The sequence below is a fragment of the Anopheles funestus genome, chromosome 3RL (genome assembly GCF_943734845.2).
Source record: "Anopheles funestus chromosome 3RL, idAnoFuneDA-416_04, whole genome shotgun sequence".
Lineage (NCBI taxonomy): Eukaryota > Metazoa > Arthropoda > Insecta > Diptera > Culicidae > Anopheles > Anopheles funestus.
Window position 1 is genome coordinate 23,970,184 of NC_064599.1, and position 18,167 is coordinate 23,988,350.

The 18,167-nt window shown below is 38.3% G+C and overlaps 1 protein-coding gene across 26 annotated transcripts in view; it reads right to left on the bottom strand.

The window, feature by feature from the left end:
• The window catches only part of LOC125772034 (serine/threonine-protein kinase mig-15), a 54,771-nt gene that overhangs the window by 24,673 nt on the left and 11,931 nt on the right, over window positions 1-18,167 (bottom strand). For all 26 annotated transcript variants that reach the window (XM_049443319.1, XM_049443325.1, XM_049443326.1 and 23 more), the window contains one exon: window positions 10,459-10,524. In XM_049443319.1, coding sequence (XP_049299276.1) covers window positions 10,459-10,524 — 66 coding nt within the window. The remainder of the gene's footprint in view (window positions 1-10,458; window positions 10,525-18,167) is intronic.

Genomic DNA, 18,167 nt, shown 5'->3' on the forward strand with positions numbered 1-18,167 from the left:
ATAGAAATGCATGCAATCGTCTTCCTTTCCGTGTGCAACCGACAGGGGTGAACTCGCACAAAACAATTGCAAACGAGAGCAAGCTGGTTTGTTTGGCTTTGATTTGGCAAAGAAAATAAAGGCTGGAAAAGTGAAATCTTACAATCTGCTCTTCGTTTTCCCAAACTCTCGCGACGCGACGAGGGGCACACATTCACAACAACAATTAGAGAGGCCGCAAAAACCAGGGAGGCAATAACAACAAACGTCGTTGGGTTGTGTGTTGTTAGCCTGTTTCATGAAGATTTCTTCTGCTTTATAATTAGAGTGACATTGAAAAGCAAAAGTCAATTGGTGAAGCATTGGTGAAAGAACACGCGCAAACAAAAAATGCGGGAGACTTTAACGAAGATCACATGATCGAAGAGGCAACGATGTTGTTAGATATCGGGGTTTTTTTTTTCTTTTTATATGAATCAGAACTTAAATAATGTGAAGTGTATTTGTTTATAATAGTACATTGTTCCAAAGAAAGATAACCGTCAATACAACCCCCAACAAGACGGGGTTTTCCCGCACTGTACTGTAAATTAATCGGGAAATACACACAAAAATGCATTTTGTTAATCTTTTCTTCCTCGGTGAGTAAGAACCTTATCAAACGCACTCTTTCTCCCATGTGAAGTGTTATTTTGTTGCCTTTGTTTTCTTTGTTTCGCGATCACGACAAATGTTTAATTAGCTTTCATGTAAATTTCCCAACCTTCGGGATATTTTTCACGTAAAAAAGACATGACTTACATATTCAATCGTTCAGTGCACTGGAATATTTTTGTTTCGTAAATGGATGCATTTTACGCGTGTTAATTGCTTTCAAATATGCTCTTTATGTGAGGTTTTTAGAATTTTCCATTAGATGACGCACCAAAAATGATCTTTTTTTTACTAATATATAGTAAATAGTAAAGAGCCATAGGGACATCACCGGACTCGATCGAAATTAATCGATAAGTAAATTTGACATTTCGACATAACGCTCCGTAACGCTATTGTATTTTTTGTTCTGTATATATGAAAAATGAATTATTAACAATTATGTTTCAATTTTGAATGATTCAAAAATAGAAATGATTATAACGATAAGACTCAACAGAATATTTGTTTATATTGCAAGTCAAATTAATGCTGGTTCAAAACATAGCCGTTTTGTGGATTTTTTTACTTAAGTTTCAATTTTTTACTTCTTTTTAAAATGTTCCCAACACAACGTTTTCTTTTACTAGTGTAAAAAGTGCTATCGTATAAACAGGGTGGCCACTCAAATAAGGATTTTGGATTCCCGGTTTTTTCCCGGTTTTTTCCAAGTTTTTCCCGGTTTTTGGCGGTTCACTACACTTATTTTCTCGGTTGTAAATAAACATTGCGCGGTACATTAATGCCGAAGTTCTTTATCATATAAAACTTAACCCAATTCCATGCAAATGGCTACTTGGGTAGACAAACCGATTTACTCAATTCTCCTTAGGTCTCCAGAAATTAGGTTCATGTGTGTAAACCACAATCGGATTTATCTGCTACTTTAGGGGCCTGTAACTTGTTACTACGTGATTCAATTTCGATGCATTATTCTAATAAAATTTAAATAAACTGTTCTATTTTCAAGTTAGTACAAGCCGCCGCCGTCCTGTTTTAGTGTTTCAAAGATGACACCATTTTTTTTTTTTGAAAAAATAAATGGGAATGTAGCAACAACGGACCTTTTAAGAAGATTAGTCAAAACTTTTTTAATTCACAATTAAACACAACAATATCCTTAATAACATAATATATCAATATAATATAATAGGTATAACAATATACTTTGATTGTGCTGGTTATCTATGAATTTAATTCAATATGATGCTCCTAAACACCGTAATAATATCCATAAACTGTTAATTAAAAGTCAATTTTTCACGTGATGCTTATTTATCAAGTTGAGCTAAATGGACAGAGCTATGGGCGAAATTAACCGAGCTATGGAACAAAATGAGCATTAGTACTCATACAACATAAATGGACTAGCGATACAAGGTGCTAATAGAATCCGTGATCTTGGCGTCCTGTTAGATGGCAAGCTTACTTTTCGAAATCACTATGAAAACATAATAAGTAAGGCCGACAGCACTTTTGATTTAGTTCGTAAAATGACTAGCGAATTCAATGATCCTGTTTGTATAAAAACTCTGTTTGTTAGTCTAGTCCGTCCTATCCTTCAGTTTGGATCTATTGTGGGGTGCCCATGTACCGAACGATGCATCAAAAGAATCGAAAAAATCCAAAGATACATGTCTAGGTATGCCATAAAGTTGCTGACATGGACTAGGATTGGAAACATTAGAAAATCACCGTAAAATCGCTAAAATTATATTTATCGCAAAATTATTAAAAGGAAAAATATACGAGTCTCAAAAAATAAGAATCCATGTACCTTGAAGTACTCTATAAAGTATTAGAGAGAGTTGTACTAGTAGAGACACAGTACTGTGTCTCTACTGTTTACAAAAAGTTAATGATACTTATTAAAAAAACTATTGCGGATGTGACTTAATTATTGCATAAACTATTGACTTATGAAAACGGATGATTTTGTTCTGCTACCAGGTTATAAAATAGTTGCGACCGGCAATAAATCGCAGTTTTATTCAAAAATATGCAGATTTTAACATTAACCAATCCTTAACCAGGATGAGTGAGATTCTTCGTTTTCAAATCAGTTAATGCATAAGTCATATCCATTGTAACGAGCTTCCGTGCCGTTCGGTATAAAAAATAATAAAAAAAAACACTTGAAATTGTATGCTTTGATGAAAAAAAAAAAATAAAAATAAAAACGGTACTACAAAAAATAAAATTTTCCCGGTTTTCCGGAGAAATTCCCGGTTATTTCCCGCTTTTTCCCGGTTTAAAAAAATTCCCGGCTAATTCCCGGTTTTCCCGATTTCCCGGTTGAGTGGCCACCCTGTATAAATCCCATTTCCATCGTTTTTTTTCTTTTCTGTGTTTGCTGCGCAAAAAGAGAAGTGTTACAGAGTGTTACAACAGTTTTGTCAAAACATGTATTTCCATTTATCATTTAAGTAACTCTAATACTAACGCTTGTGAGAAAAACATAAAAAAAGGAACAAAACATTCACTTAGTAATTCCTTTTCTCACCGGAGCATAAAAAAACTCGAAGCGAATAATTAAATTCTGTAACAAATTTATTTCCCTACCACGCACCGCACACTAATGATTTCGATGCGGGAAAAAAGTAAACAAGCAAGATAACTTGGTCAATTTGTAGCCAAAATAACATCTTCTCAAATCGTCTCAACGTAGGTATGACCTTCCCCGAACGATTTTCGTTCAAAATTACCTCGGCGATGGTGTGGAGTGGAAGCTAAATTTTGCCTCAACTCCAAACCATCCCTTTCTTCAAGATCAATCTCCATATCTCGTCCACCATCGCCACCGTTTGAATGAAAGAAAATTTGGAAAATTCGACATTTCAACTTCTTTTCTCTCGACGCAGCTCCTCTAACCGCGTCCCACTAACAAACGAGTAACGTCTTCCCAGCTCACATAGTAACGGACAACAGTGAAGCCGCAGAACAAAAAAAGCAGCAAAAAAAAAAAAAGGAAATGAGCCAGGCCGCCACGCAACGAGAGGCGTGAATAGCGTTTCCGATCATTATGCTTAATTTTATTCCGGACCCGGCCCAGTGTAAAGGAAACTTTTTCGAGTGGAGAAAATCAGTTTTCATTTCGTCCACACACCCTACCCCCGCCGCAGCATTGGTCACAATGTTGGCCGAGTTTTGCATCGTCTTGTATCTTCACCTTCACCCCTTGCCTTGTGGTTATGATTATTGGTCAAATTGAAAGGAAAGGAGAGAAGCTAAGGAGAAGGAAAAAAAACCATAGGCCCAGGCAAGACATTAGCGATAATGCTCTCTTTTGGGGTGTTTTGGGGTGTGGCATACTGGCACTGACTTTGAAGAAGATGGGTCTGGTAATATGGACAGCCAATGCCGTGAAGGAGCGCCATCGAACATCGATTAGATGCAATTAGAAGAAACATTAGACTGACCTCTTGAGGGAACTTTTTCTTTCTCTTCACTTTTTGCTTTGTTGCAAAAAATTTTAAGAAAAAAAAGAGGTGAGAAGCGATTTGATTTCATACATGTTACGTCTTCACTTGTGTGGATGTGTGTTCATGATGATCGTGATGATGTTGATGATGGTGAGCGATACGTTTAAGGTCATTGGGAATTGGTTTCATAAAAAATGCTGATGTTGAAAAATGCACCTTGGGAGACTTTTTCTAAACAATCACCTTGGTATTTTTGCAGAAAATAAGAAAAATGATATAGCAAAAATAAAAAATCATTAAACAAAATATTATATATTATACAATGTTATTTAAAGAATATGCAACATACTTTAAAAAACAATCAAGAAAATAAATGTTAAAGATATGTACCACTTAGAGGGCAGAAATGGTACAAAAAAGTAATCAAACGATGAATGAAGAGAATGAAATATATCACCAATCGCACCGAAGCACAGCAATTGACCCGTTCACCATCATCTTCGTATCTCTATTGATTCAGTAATATTTTGTATCACATTTTGCCTAACGCTGCTTGTCTCTTCTTCTCAAGCATTATATACATTGATGCCGCAAACGAAAGACACGAGCTAGTGAGAAGACCGTAACCTACGGGGTCAATATTGTAATTGAATAAATAAATTGAATCATTATTCTTGGCGCGTAACAGAAAGTCGAGCAAAAGGAGCATGTATGGGGAAGACAGTAGCATACCGAAAAAGAAAGAATACATAAAAAAATCATGTAATATGATTAGAGCAATCGCATCCCATAATATGTTTATAGTTTCAAAATAGATACTTAACTAAAATCATTAACAAGTTAGCTACAGTTAAAAGAAATATTGATTCACATCGCATGAATCACGATTTAAAGTGGATAATATAAATAAATAAAAGCTTTACGTGTAATGTACACCGAAGGTACAAGCGGCAATTTAGTGCTGAGTTCGTGCCACTAATAACAACTTACCAACACACTGCACTTGTTACCACTTCAATCAACTGCAACTGGTCATGTGATGAATCATATTAATATCTCGCCCGTAATGATCATTGCTTGAGCTATTTTTTTTCTTCTCTGCTGCTAGCAAGTGCAGCCGCTTTGTCTATACGGTGTTTACACATACTATTAGCCGTTTAAACATGCAAAAAAGCAAAGGCTAAAAATTGCATTTTTATTGTTGTGATTACCGGCGCCATATAGCATGGACATGACGCCTAGAGAAGTACTGTTACTACAGAGGGCATCGATCGTAGACATTAATCATAAAATAATTCCAAATGCCAATAAGGAAGGTATGAATTCATTTAGAAAAATAAGCGTATTAAATACAGTAAAATTTCCCTAAGATGAAAACCGAAGGAACTATCATCGTAGAGAAACTGAATTGTTGGCTAATAGTCTTCATTCTTCAATATTTGTTGATTAGTAGTCTTCAATGATGAGCTCTGTAAAAGCAGCAACACGAGCGGTTAATGAAAACCATTAAAGCAATTTCGACTAAGGAAATATTGGTGAGTAAATTTCATCTTAGTGAGACTTTCCAAAGAAATATGAAATGAGTTGAAAATGGAGGCACTAAAAAAATGTTGATCTTAGAGAAACTCAGGGAGATTACAGCTTTGCGAGTCTTTAATTTATAACAACTTCAATTTCTTGATTTGAAGACATTTTAAAGCGCAACCATTCCTCTGTAATTGAAAAGCAAGGCAATATTCAATTCTAGCTATTGTGACCCATTTTCATGAAAAATGAAAAGCAACATAGCATGTCAAGGATACTCCCGTAAGCGGCGGTACCCTTTTGCCAACCTCCAGATGTTGAAAAATATTCTCAAGAAATCAAACCACTTTAAAGACACACGAAGGTCGCGCAAAACATCTTCATTTGTGCCCAAAAGTCAAATGCCATCAAACAGGTCCGACACTTTCAGAACTTTGGGATTGTGGTAAGAAGATTGATCTATTGCTAGAAGCCCTCGGTGGAATTTATTGGGAATGCTGTGAGGTTAAACAAGGGTTTCAAAATGTGCTGCTGATTCTATTCCCGATTGGCGCTTTTCTATCTCGTTTTCTTCGAACCATCCCTCGATCGCTGATTCATTTGACCAATTGACCAAAACGGATGCATTTATTATAAGTTGCGCTACCAAAACCGGTCTCAGACCGATGTTCTGCCCATCAGCAGCATACGAGAAGGGAATGCGTCTGCCTTCCTGTGGACGATGACAGGTCATCTTCTTTACATACTCCCCATAACGGAGCCTGTCTTTGCAGCTTTTAATGCTTAACATAGAACGTACGATACAAAGCAAATGTGGGAGGAAAGTTGGACAGGTCCATTGGAGGCGCCTGATTTCCAGTTCTTTGCTTAGAATGCTTCGTTGCATATCTTCCCGTTTGCGGTAGCACTCACGGCGGCCAAAACCGGACCGATCGTATCCAGACGAAACGGGAACGAAACACATTAAGGGACACGGGAGTTTGTGCGGAGTGCTTTGCGCGGTACTGAGCGATGAGGGCAAACCTTGCCCGTGCAGCTAATGCTTTCCACGTAATCCACGCTAATAAATGCGTCCGAAAATGAGGGACCCGGTAAAGCTATAACTGGTTTCTTGTTTGTGGTAGCTGCTCCGTTACCCATACCAGGTGGAAAATTGACCGCAAGAAACATTCCTTTCGGTGGAAGAAAATTGTACAGCTGACCTTTGCGGTTCAGCTGAGGGGCGCAGTTCTATCAACTCTGTGCCATAATGTATAATGGAAGACCGCACAGAGTGCACAATGATTGAGCATTAGAGTAGGCGTCAAGGAGGTCATTAGAAAAGCAGTTTAATGGTTAACCCAACCGTTACAGACATTTTTCATCAAACGTGATGCTAATGTATTTAAATTAAATTGTTGTATTTACTCTGAAAGCTAATGCATGTTATGGAATGCTCTCCGAATGTCGCTATTTTATACTTTTATCATAAAAATATGTCTATTTCAATAGAAGAAAAAATATATCTCTTAATAGAGGTTTAAAGATCAAATGACCATATACAATCATCAAATATAACTCTTTTTTAGATAATTAATTTTTCAACCTAAACCCAACAAAAAAAACCTCCCATTCTATCCATTTCCTGGTGACGGTGGAAAACAAACAAACAATCTCGAATGCCACCATTTCCATCCTCGTTTTTACTACATTAAGCGAACTGTTGGCGGTTCTAGGATCATAAAAACGTAAATTATCGATACGGTAATTATCGTAAAAAAATACGTGCATAAAAATAGAGATCTTCAACGGTCGCGATGAGTGCCACACTGCCGAACTCGGGAGTATTTAACCACCAAGTAAAGAACGAACCTGCCCCCATCCTCCCCAACAAGATACCGCAGCCGCTATTGATGACGACACGACGGGCCAAGAACTAGACACAGACGTACTTGCAAACGTTGGAACTCGTTTTTCCAGTACGAAGTAGTAGAGTGTTGGACGACTATTCGGAACGGGCCGTACACGACAGAGTTCATTCCACAACAAAAATATCGACTAGCGATTCGGGCTCAAGAACACCAACACGTAACAGTAGCCAGAGCGTTGGCTGGCTGCGCGTTGGCATCTATATATTCTGCTCTGCCACATATCCACCATCATCATCATCATCGTCCGGGCGTCGATCGGACAACTTCATGCTGGAGAGAGCGTGTGTCGAAAACGGGTGAAACGACAACTCCACTCTGCGACGAAGTTCATTGTCCCGCGGTTCTTGTACGGGAGATCCCGCAGCAGCAAAGAGCACAATCGCACACCACCTTCACGGGTCCAACGCGCCCCGTTCGCGACATCCCACCCGTTCGATTGCTGTTGCGTTTGACTCGCGCAAGCATTGAATGAGCCCCACGAAGCAGATAGTACACGCGTTGTTTGTTCCTGGTGGAGCTTTAACGCTCTGTTCGTCTTTCTCTCTCTCGCTCTGTTTCGCCCTTCAAGATCTGACCACAACATCATGCTTAGGCGATATGTGTATGCAAGCAGCACCATGCTATGACGAGGAACCGAGAGGACGACGACGGTTTTGTTGTTTTTTGTTGCTACTCCAATCCCAATCTGTATCTCGTATGGATGACACAAGCTCAGCAAAGAACGTGATTCAAGAATTGCAAGTAGCTATTGCTGTGATGGAGCATATATCGTGCCTTCGAAAAAAAACTATCGAAATACATAGATGGAAGTTGGAAGGACTCAATAGCAAAGTTAGGGGGAGCAAAGTTTCTTTTTATTGTAAACCGTTCGATACTTTAAAAGGTTTTGTGGTTTAAAGTTCCATTGTATGATATATTTTCGTTCTAGGGTTTGCTATCAGTTGTATCGTGCAGTTTCCTCTTGTGAATAGAAATGCATTACAAACACAATGTAACAATGATTATTGTTGTGGTTAAACAGATTGTGGTGGTTCAAGTTACTAAACAGCGAGATAACACAGAGGAAATGTATGATATCTTATCAGAGATAATGATGCACCAAACTCTTATCGTAACATGCATCTAAGATGGTTCGGAATGGAGTTAACGTGGTTGTATTGTGTTGATGTATGAAACAGTTGGAGAAATATATTTCTCAATTGTATGAAAATAAAGAGTATTTAATTTTAATTGTGAATACATCTAGGATCATCTTTTAATAATTTAATTTAATTGGAGTAGACAGAGTTCGCATGAAACAGTGGATGTGGATATTCTTTGGCAAGCAAACAGTGTCCAACTACGTGATATAAACAGATTTAATAAGTCATTACTCGATCCAATATGGTTCTCAAATGTCAAATGACAAGAATAAGTAAGTTCTTTACCATCACATTGGATGACCCGACTTCACCACAGTTCTATCACCTCACAAAGTACAAGAGAAACGCCTTATTCGATTTTTACGCATCAGCCACCTTTATAAAGAAATTTAATAAATAGCTTTAATATGTGTTTAGCCACAACCGCAATAGTTCCGTTCAATAGTTTATTATTAGCTTTAAACCACTTTTTGTAAACAGTATAGAGGCGAATGTAGTCCTAGGGACTCAAAACGTCTTAAAAAAAACATTGGATGACCGGAGTAACTTTCAAGGCATATTTTCAAAATTTTACATTGAGATTTTCACCCCATAAGATTCTATGAAGTCACTTTGAACGTTAAACTAACACGAAAAACAAAGTCCCACTAAAAGTAGACGATAGAAACGTCAAACAGAATTCTTAACCAGTTTCCTCGGTACACTGTTTGCAGCAGTAATTTGCAACAACTGTCTAGAATTCAAGTCAATAACCTAACGGATTCTCCTGCCACTGTATAACTTCCCCCGGCCAATACTGAGTCATCAGGCAATCGGTTTTTTTAGCAAAAACAAGCCGTAGACACGCATAAACAAATCGTGATGAGTCATGGACGCACTCTACTGATGCACAGAAATGCACGCACATCCGCACAAAGTACAGTGGGCACAGAGAGCTTTGCCATTAAACGACATACAGATGCAAATGGTGCATCTTTTTAGAAAGAAGAATCTGTAGCCGTAGTTGAATAGAGTTCATCAGGTTCATCTATCGATCATTTTTGGGTTTTGATCTATTCTTTCGCTACTGCACTACTGGTTGGTTAGTGATGGAGATATTATGCTCTCTTACGAAACGCATGTACAGAAGAATTCTTGCTCATCTGCTGCACATATCTTCTGCTTCGAGCAGCTTCATACACAGCTGAAATATGATCATGTTAAAAGAAAGATCACAAGATCATCCTTTACCAATGGCGCTGGAGAAATAGACCATCTCGCTCCAATACCCTGAGTGTGCACACAACTCTCTTTTCTCGGTCGGAATTTATATTTAGCCCAGCATCGAATGTATTTTCACGTGCTACAACAGAACCCGGTAAGAACTGTTACTCTTCTAACCAGTTTTCTGGCGAGACCCACGGACGGATGACGGAGCGACGACTCTGACGTGTCGTTGGAGGCGTCCACAGCGTGTAGTAAACTTACACCAGCCGGGACCAACAAATAAGCCTACTTACTCCCAATCTAAACAAATGGTCTGTGCGCCGTAACACATCTTAATGGGCATATCTCGGGCATTTTCTTTACGGTGAGCGTTCAAACTGTGCTTGTAATTGGGAGATGGGGAGATGTTTGTAAATAATCGTAACGTTGGGCCATTTTTTTTTTTGTTTGAAGAGGGTTTTCAACAAAACTTATACTGGTGAAGTTGTTCGAAGGGGATCATTACAGCAAAGTACAACAGTAAAACGTGTCTTATATCATAGCAAATGTTTATTTTTTTTTTGCAAAATAAAAATAACGTACCTTGTACACCTGTCCGTATGTTCCATTTCCGACGACTTCGATCAGCTCAAAGATTCCAGCAGGATCCTGTAACGAAAATAAAGTAGAGTAAAGGCATCAGTAAAGCAAACCTTTTCGTCGATGATTCTATCGCAACGACAAAGTTTTCCCTCAACAGAACCCTGACGTGCATCCCGTACTGGGGAAAACTATAGTTGAAGAGAATGCAATTTACACCGCAATTTCCTTTCCAATTCCCCGCGGGAGTGGTGAGCGAGAGACGGTGAAAGAAAGCTACCAACACAGTTCAGGGATTAGATTTTAAGTGCTTTGGCAGAGAACGGTACCGGTTCGTGCCCGGGAGGTAGAACTGCCCATTTACATCTTTTCGCACCTATCGGCACGTGGAGTAGAAAGGGAGTAAAAGAGAGTGAAGGTGGACGAGATGTGCATATTTTCATAAGATTTCCTATCCGGCCACAATTCTGTTGGATTTTGCTACAACTAACCGAGTGCACCGGTTTACTTGCGTGGCTGGAAGAAAAATACACATCCCGTGATGCTGCTGGCTGCTTCTCTTCACGCCAAAAAGGAAATCGAAGGTTGCGGTTTTATCGATGTAAAACGCGCTTAACTGCATTCGAGAGGATGGGTGGTGTGAAATGAGGGCGGTAGAGTTCGGGAAAAACTAATATCAATTCGCACGCTCACACTTGCATCACAACTCCCGTACACACCCCTCTAGGGATGTGGCTTCGCGTGTTCTGGAAGCTAATAATGTTTTGGTAACCTAGATCGGATCGGAGATCTATGCATGTTTCCATAATTCTTCCGGAGCGGAGAGACGCAATGGGGAATATGTTGGGGTGCAGAGGAAAATTGTGCCGATCGCTAGGGGGTGGTTGCTCCATGAAAAATCAAATTTTCCAAACCAACATACACATACACACGCGGGGTACGAGGGAACAGCATGCGGTTTACTACACATGCACACATATCTATCGAGATGGAATAGTTTGCGTTTCGTGAGGTCGCTATGATGTGGCAGACTGACAAGCAGACGAGTGGCAGTGCGTGGCAGTAGAAGTTTTCAATCAACGTTGTGGTTACCAGACTACGAAGTTGGTGAGCAAACCGATTCGTAGAAGGATAGAAACTCCTCCCTGATGATACACCAAACCGGTGTGGGGCACGGACTAGAGGGTGCGGACGAATTGGGCGAGCTAAAATTGATAAGACCTAGTTTTAAGCGTAGCTGCGTCCAAATAACACACTCGAACAACGTGCGGACACAGCATCATCATGAGTCATTACGCACCGTACTAACACATTTGGTAAAGCTTTACTAGCGTATCAAATGTGGCTGAAAATTGTACGCTTTTCAGGTTGGCTATGGACATTGGTCGATTTGAAGAAAATAAAGTATATACAGAGAATGTTTCGTTTGAATTGGAAAAGATGCAATCAACGTATTGGACACACGGAGCTGCTGATTATATCATCCGCTGGTACGGCGATAACGTAAACAACAATGTAAGAAACTATTGAGAAACACACTTACATGTATCTCAAGCTTTAATTCTTCATTGATTGATATGATAAAGTCTTCGAATTATCTTCGAGTTTATTTAAATATAATTCTTCTATTCGACAAGTGGTTATATTCAAATATACAGCCAAGAAATATCAATAACTTAAGTGCTCTGTATCTTTAACTCTCTAATCGTATTAAATTATGGCCAGTGTTGCAAGCATCAATTACTAATACCGGTTCTTTGCTTAGCAGGACATCACTGCTTTGGTTCTGGTCAGTTCTCAATATCTAAGATCTCCATATTGCCTTCCAGATATAGAAAATTATTTACCTATTAACTGCCCGTTACAAATATAATAGAGTAGCGTACTAAATTTCCAAATCGATGGAATATGATGCACTTAAAAAATACATTTTCCTAAGTTTTTAAATTTATTTTAACTTAAATGACAAGTTTCAATTAAAATGACGACAAACACAGTTTCAAACTATCATCTACAGAGGCATATACGAAAGACGAACAATTAATACTTCATCCATTTTGATTCAAATGACTGATATATCGACGACGAAACTCAAGTACGCCAAATATGTTTAGGCAAATTTCTATAATACATATTGCCCTTGAAGAACAAAGCGTTACAAACAAAATAAAAACTTTACTGGCTCACCATTCTTCCTGAGGTACTTTCACTCCGTTGCATTAACTCATAATATAACACTGAACAGCTGATCCCACCAACTACACGTCATGATTTAAACGCCATGAAATTCAGGCTAGTCTTCAAAAATACGATAGTAGACGATTTCGAATATTTAAATAAATGTTTTTTAAAGCTAGACACATTTCGATCCAAAAATCCATATTTGTTATCGTCAAACTTTGGTGGCGCTCGGGGTTATTCTTCATTTTTCAAATCAAATTACGAACCATGATCTTACAGATGCAGCTTGACAAGAATAATTAAAATTTAAATTTATTCTTACATAAGAAAACTTAATAAAAAAACATAATAAAATCAATTATGCATAGAAGATACGAATATTATTGCGACCGTAAAAAATCAAATCGTCATTTTAATCCTGCAGGTCGTCTTTTTTTCTGGCCATCAGCAAAAATATTACATCATAAATGAAATTTAAAATGGATTTTATTACCAGGAAGTGACGAACAGATACGATCACAACTTGAACAGCTTTACAACCCCTTACAGGTCCATAAAGTAATTTAATTTCCTTTTATATGCTCTCGCTGTCCTTGCATTTTACCCGTGCACATGCCCAAAATGTAGTTCCCAGAAAATAAAAACAAAAAAAAAAGAACACAGAGTTGAAGGTAATTGACTATTTTAATACATCAATTAAAGTTCGATTGACCTGCGGAAGAATAAAATCAAATGAACAATGTCGATTGCTCTTGTCCAAAACAAGGTGTAACGGCCATCAGATGCAATGGTCAAGGAGAGTTTTTCCTAATCTGGGCACCAATACACCCGGTTCATGTCCATACTCCACATCCATATAAACTGTCCACCTTACAACCACTTCAATCACATTCACAAGGCAAGTGCGAATTCACATTCGGCGGAGGTCAATTACTCCACGGAGAAAAAAAGGGAACAAAAATAATCCACCCTCGATTACGTGTCTGTCACACTCCCACTAGACACGGGTGGTACATAATTCGGTATTGTTTTTCATGGCACATTCCAAGCGCGTCAGATCACGCGCCATACCGTGATCAGGAGGATTGGCACACCAAGGGATTGTTTCTGTTGTCCGGTGGTAGGTGCAGCACAACAGTCCAGACACACGCGTGAAGGTGTCAAGGTGAAATGATGCAACCGTGGTTGAAGTAACGCAGCGTGAAAAATAATAGTTGACCTCTTACGTTCCCGAACAAACATTACGCACGATCGATCGAGTACCGATTGTACTTTGGGAGGGTTTGAGATAGATTTATGCGATCGGTAGACCTCTTTTGGACATTGTTACCGAAAGCTACCAAAAAACCAAACGAATGAACGATCGTCCCACGGATGGTTGTGTGTGTGGGCTATAATAAAGGGAGCTGAAAATATTGGCTACAGGTTGTCCTTTTCGCTAATGTTCGTATTTTGGAAGAACAGGTCAAATCGTTAATGCACCAGGAGCTTGGTCAATGACTATCGTATTTGCATAACAAAACCAGAAGTCTTCCCCAAAAGAAATGGAAAAGCTTTCACGAATTGGATATTTCAACAACAAGCAATTGATTAGCTTAAGAATAAGAAAGAAAGCTAGCGAAAGCTAGGCAAAATCATAATTTTGAAACCAACAAAAGCGACATCTCCATGCAACTTCATAAAATGGCTATTTCACTCAAAGCGCAACATCAAACCCATTTCTTCCAATTATAAAATATTAGCCTATTAATTTGCCTATTGCCGTTGGTCACAGTGACAAGTTAATTTCTAGCTAAATTGCACAGCACACTTCCTCCTATCGGCTGTTGAAATCCCACAAGAAATAAAACCCATTCCCTTCGGTAGCTTCTTCCTTGGGACGAAGCCGTGCACACGCTCCACGTATAATCAGCTTGTCAATTTACTAAATCGATGCCTCGGCGTATTGAAGTGGGTAACACGATTAAAATATTCATAATTCCCCTTTCTCCACATTTGTGTGTGCAATCCCAACCAGGATTATTGGAAGAGAACGAAGCAAAAAAGAAAACCCCCACCAAACACGAATATATTGAGCCGAAACAATTATAATCTTATCACTGGCCAATAAATCAATAATTAACCCAAAAGAAGATCTCACTCAGCTCATCACAAACGGCAAAATGGGTACCCCGTGCAGTACATTTTAAACCCTTCAAACGTCAGACTGTATCGATGGGTGTTTGCTACTGACAAAAGGGGTTATACACACGGATTAAGTGGGCTATACCACCATAAAACGCCAAGAAATTGACATCGTAAACTATCACTTAACCGTGTCCCATATCTTTTCCCTTCCCGTGTGGGGTTACTTTTGTAACGATGCGTAATATCCTCTCAGCAATCTACTCCTTCAGTCGGTTCAGACCAAATGGGACCAAAGTGGAAAAAGGGAGATCTAATTTTCACCTCATCTACTGAACCGTCCCGCTATTGAAGCTTCTGTAATGCCCAAACAAAAACCCTCGGCAGGCCACTTTAAATTACCAGCCGATGATTCAACGTAGGGAGATTTTTTTTTACTCTCTCCTCTCTTCCTACATCATCTTCATGGATGTCTAAAGATAATCGTCTAAATGCAGACATGCCTCAAATGAATCAGCATGCTCCACGCTGAACCGCTTGTAGAGCAAGAAAGTTTCATTTGTCGACCGAACCAAGTCTCAAAGTATTGTTTTGTTTTTTGTTTGTTTCCTTTAATGCTTTTACCGCTTTATTTTTGCAATTGCATTGCCCACCCAAAATGGCCACAGTTTATTAAACTTCGCGCATAAACCTGAGTGAGTCAACGTACAACAGTGGCAATTTGTTTGGAGTATTATTTAGCATGCCGCTGATGAATGTATTTATCGCACCTAAGTTAAACAAACAGTGCATGAAAAGTCATTACAAAAGAGTCCCGTAATGAGCGTTTTTTTTGTGAATCATATGTTTTCTTTTATTATTGCGCCTTAAATAATAGTCAAAGCAATAGTTGTTTGATTTTTAACATCCTTCCGCGAATATACGAATTCCAACGATTAATCACGCGGCAATTCATATCCACACGGGTATCAAAGTAACGAAGGGGGGAAACAAAACGAACTAAAACAACGTGCCAGCGTCAAGTTTAAATCATCCTCACGTTTCTTCCCACACGGGTGTACATAAGAAAACAGAAGTTTTTTTTGTCCCTTCTTATCAGCACACTTCTTCACACTACGCAGTTTCCCCTTTGCATCGTCTTATCTCCTACAAACTGACTCTGACTCTAACTGTGTGTACTCAACACTGTATGGATCAACTCAACTGGATAGAGAAACCGAGAGGGTGAGATGAAACGGGCACAGACCACTGCATTTTTTCCTTCGTTCTATGATTTTTTTTTTTTTATAATTCAAAACTGTTCACGCTGGATCAAAGAACCGCCCTCGTTTCTCGTGCTATCTAAGCAAACGCGACGAGATTAGAAAGAAGGAAACAAATGAACATATTGTGTGCAGCAGTCAGTTGCACGAGTTCTAGACGGGGAAATGGGAAACAAGGAAAATCTAGAACAGATGCACGTGTTGTGCCTGCGTTAACGATGCAAGAGTCCAGTTTTAGTCAGTTTAATCATATTTTTAGATGATTTTTTGTTGCCACAAAGAGGAATATTACACTATTAAAATGTTGTCTTAACAGAATAGGAGTTATTTCAGAATTGATTTAACTGTATTTTTCTCATTTAAGCACCAACTTAAGTAGAGTCACGTTTAAAATAATGAATAATTAACGTGAGCCGAAAATTGCATTTTAATTTAAAAAAAAAGTTAAATGTGCGAGAGAGATTTTTCAAAGTTTTTGAAGTACAAATAGTCACCTTGAGTAATAATATAATGTACTTCCATAAATAAAAATTTTATTTGATAAAAATACGTCTCAAAAATTATATGTATCTAAAAATTGTTATTATAAATGTATTCTTAATTAGAAACAATTGTTGATTAATTTATTTCAGGAACGTTCGTAACCGGTTGTAAATGAAGTTTATTTGAAAATAAATAAATTTCATTTTAGCAACAAAAAAACATGTACACGTGGATATTTGAATGCAAATTGAATCATTTTTTTTAAATTTACTTTTTATCTTTTTAGTTTTTTTAGAACTAATCCTATAAGTTAGATAGAACATAGAAACCGATTAAATTATTGAAATACCCTTTCAACTCGTAACTGGGAAGGAATTTTTCTTCCATTTTTAAAACGTTCGTCTATTATTCAACGTTGCATAAACCGCAATGTAGGTATCTCAGACATTGTGGGGTACGTGATTCATACATTTCCAGTAGTACTCACAACACTAACCGCTGAAGTGTGCGGAATAGAAGTAACAAAAAAACAGAAAAAACAAACATATTTGTTGCACGTAGCAAAATTCATTACATCCTATATTATCGTTTACTAATTTCACAAGAAGCACGAAGCAATTGATTCTACCTGGAAAAACGACATTAAATCAAACAAGACTCAGTGATACAGTGCGTGAACTCTAATTGTGCATAAAGCGGTTGTGCGCACTTCAAAGGTATGGTGCAAAGCAAGGACGCGCGAAAAAAATGCACAAGGCAATCACCCTTTCGCGCGATGCGTCCCAAAAACGGAGAAATACAAACAGTCCGCAACGTGACCGGATCGAGGGGGGAAAATGTGGCGAAAATGGGGAGGGAAGGGAAGGGGAGAAGAATCCGCCAAGCAGTGACCTCTATCATTCTCAATCGAACAAATGGAAAGAACAACACAAAATCTGTACGGAACAGCATATGAACAACACTCACACGATCGACCTTGGTGATGATAAATGGCGCAACAACCCGCCGATCGGTTGCTCTTACGTCGAAGCGTGCGCATCCGCCGCGCGCTCGTCTATGAGACAACTTTGAATCACGCCATGAATCGATCAAGGGACAAAAGAGATTGAGGTGTGGTGTTTGATTAGGAGGACCAACACCAACAGAAGTGTTATTGTTTATTCCAAGTAATGTCGGTCGGTGCTTGTAGCGTCTATGATAAGCGCAACTGAAGGTTTGGTTCAAATATCGATAGTGTAAATATTTTGTAACTATATCTTTGTTTTAAGTACCGCAACTGTCTGTTATATTTGCCCTAATAAAAATCAAAAGTGACATTGAATTATCAACAATAAAGGAAAAAACTACTAACTATTTTTCAACTTTTTGTTTGAATTTTGAAATTCAGTTAACACTAGAACTACCAAGCGTTTAAAGCGTTTTTCGTTTGTGGTTAATTTTTAAACAATTTCGAAGAGTTGGAATATATTTTATTGTTTATTGGAGATCGTACGATCGAATATGTATGTGAAACTCATGTTTCACCTACCTTAGAATTGTTTAACCCTAAAAAATTATGTGATGAAAATGAAGCGTTCCAGTCAAAATGACTGGTGCGGTAGTTCTAGTGTTAAATAACAATATACTTAGTATTTAATTTAACACTTAAACTACCAAGCGTTT